Below are 2,469 nucleotides of genomic sequence, written 5' to 3' on the forward strand. Positions count from 1 at the left end.
TCATGCTTGAATTTTTGTTGCCGTCCTCGTGTAACGCATCACAGAGAATCGCATAAGAACATAAGCAGAGAATAATAGTTAGAAACGTATGCATAAAATTAGAAAAAAAATACCATTAGTTTTTTTTTGTTTTGTTAATATTTCTACTTGTGAACATGAATACAGAAAAAAAAAAACGAAAAAATTTAATGGCAAAGAGAAACAAAACTACATTCTACTACTGGCATTGTCTTAATAACATTCAAATCGCTCGTCATGTAATTTGTTTTGCTACAGCTGCTAGATCTTAGTTAATTAATAAATCTTCAGAAGGTAACATTCATAAATCTACTCTGTTGCCAGATCATTTGCAAGCAATTTATTTATTTAGTCAGATAAATACAGAGTGAGGGAGTGAAAGAGAGAGAGAGAGGGAGAGAGAAAATGTGTATTTGAATTGAATTAAAAAAGTTCGGGAAACTCTTCGCCGACTGGTAGTTGAAGCCAATTTTCTGGTGAATATTTAACATTATCCGTTTCCATAATATGAAATGTGTATGCATTGCGACTTTTATCCGAATGATTCAATTCACTTTTATGCACCACCAATCCGTGAATGATGACCAATGAGTTCTTTTTAACAGGAGCCGCAGTAAATAGATCAGGTGAATAATATGGTGTCGGTTTGTCAAATACTAATAATTCGTCTGAATTTGGATTGGCATTGCGCATCAAACTATTATAAAGAGAAAAAATGTAATATGTATTTTTAAACTATAAATAAGAATAGTAACGGTATTATATTCTTAGTGAGAACGTTATCATTATCAGCAATAGTAATTGAATAATTCAATGAATTTCATACCGATTATGCAGTCCATGTTTGTGTGAACCTTTGATGAACCACAAACAACCATTTTCAAGTGTGGCATCTTCCATTGGAATCCAAAAACCAGTTATCGAAATTGGCTCGGTAAACAGATATGTTGCATCTTGATGCGATTTCACTAATTTATTAAATTATGCACAAAAAAAAATGTTGTGAATTTGTTTTATTTATACAAAATTACTTTATAATTTTATTCTTCATTCTGCAAATTGAATGGCGTACAAACCTTCGCCGCCAATCATTGGATTTTTATAAATGAACATGCTCTGCGGTATGCTTGGTTTTTTGAAACCAAGTTTTTTCGCTACATTTTTAATACGCTCATCAAATGTGTACTTTTTGAATGTTGGATGAAGTACATGAAGTGCGTGACCTATCTACAAAGCGAAGCATTGATTTTTATTTGTTCTTATCAATAACTTTAAGCAAATTTAATATCTTTTTCATGGTTTTTTTTTACCTTATTAAGTGATATGCTTTTATCCACTAGTAAATTACCTTCCTCGTCTAGTGCACGATTTTCATAGAAATAATGAATTTTATTGGCTGAATTAAGAAAATATTCATCTTTTAAATGTGCTGAATTTTGTCCAGTGTTAAATGTTCGACGATCATTTTCGGGTGCATTTTGGCATAATTCAATACCACATTCACGCATCTCGTTCGTTTCATTTTCCATAAAAAAATCTTCGATAATAGCAAAACCATTTACATCATACTGAAAGCAAAACCGAGAGAAAATAGAAAGAAACAAATAAACAAATAAATAACGAACGCTTCGCAGCAATCATTCAGCCACTAGTGAAATTTTGATGTGAATGTACATTGTACACAGAGCAACAGTGTACGGCTTTATAAATGTGTGGCATGTAAAGCGTCGCCTGTACCAATCAATCGAAGTTAGTCGGTTCATCTGCATTATATAATATTTGTAACGATATCATTTGGAAGTTTTCTTTCAAGTGAACCAACGAAAAGTAAATTCTCTGTTGTTAACCATTTCTTGATATTGTTGTTGTTGTTGTATTTTTTTTGTAAATAATTACCTGATCCAGCGGCCACTTTGACATCTTTTCTCTTTCACTTTTTACCTTCTGATTTTTTTTTATTTATCAACACTGTCCACTCGACTACTTGCAAAAATTACTGTACAAAAATACTTCAACACTTGCTAAAAAAACTCTTCTGTTTTTAGCCTGAAATAACATCAAAAGTATTACAATGTATTTTTCGTTTGTACGACAACTGATGACTGAATACAAATTTTCTTTTGGCTTTATATTTGCCGATTTCAATTCATGTTATTACTGATAACTTATCAGAAACGAATAAAGATCAATTATTGAAGACAGGGCTAAAGTTCAATCGATATTTTTGAAACATCAAAATATTTATAAAAAAAAACATTCAAGTTTGAAATTATTTTGGAAAGTGATAACAAAACAGTTCACGTTTGAGTGACAAGTTCAAGTAGACACATAACTTTAAAAAGTTTGCACACGCTGAGATTATCAGACTAATTCAGGTTAATGCATAAAAACATTTAATAAATTAGATCTGTTTGAAATTTTTCTAGAGTGGAAGAGAGTGATTTGGCTCGT

General features: G+C 31.1%; 1 protein-coding gene across 1 annotated transcript; it reads right to left on the minus strand.

Annotated features, from left to right (window-relative positions):
* Positions 1-318: 318 nt before the first annotated feature.
* LOC116337689 (phytanoyl-CoA dioxygenase domain-containing protein 1 homolog) lies at positions 319-2,112 on the minus strand. Its single transcript, XM_031762455.1, has 5 exons — positions 1,915-2,112; positions 1,329-1,586; positions 1,095-1,245; positions 845-986; positions 319-715 (listed from the first exon to the last, which is right to left on the minus strand). Exons 1-5 carry the CDS (start codon positions 1,936-1,938, stop codon positions 442-444), a joined length of 849 nt encoding a protein of 282 aa, XP_031618315.1. The 5' UTR covers positions 1,939-2,112; the 3' UTR covers positions 319-441.
* Between the last annotated feature and the right edge of the window lie 357 nt (positions 2,113-2,469).

The sequence above is a fragment of the Contarinia nasturtii genome, unplaced genomic scaffold (genome assembly GCF_009176525.2).
Source record: "Contarinia nasturtii isolate CC-2019 unplaced genomic scaffold, AAFC_CNas_1.1 Cnas_scaffold_285, whole genome shotgun sequence".
In the NCBI taxonomy this organism is placed as follows: Eukaryota; Metazoa; Arthropoda; class Insecta; order Diptera; family Cecidomyiidae; genus Contarinia; species Contarinia nasturtii.

Excerpts from the sequence above, each read along its gene's own strand:
- LOC116337689 (XM_031762455.1), bottom strand. The coding sequence starts at position 1,938 with ATGTCAAAGTGGCCGCTGGATCAG. Across the intron at positions 1,246-1,328 it reads AAAGCATATCACTTAATAAG|ATAGGTCACGCACTTCATGT; the intron begins GTAAAAAAAAAC and ends TTCGCTTTGTAG. Across the intron at positions 987-1,094 it reads TCCAATGATTGGCGGCGAAG|TGAAATCGCATCAAGATGCA; the intron begins GTTTGTACGCCA and ends TTAATAAATTAG.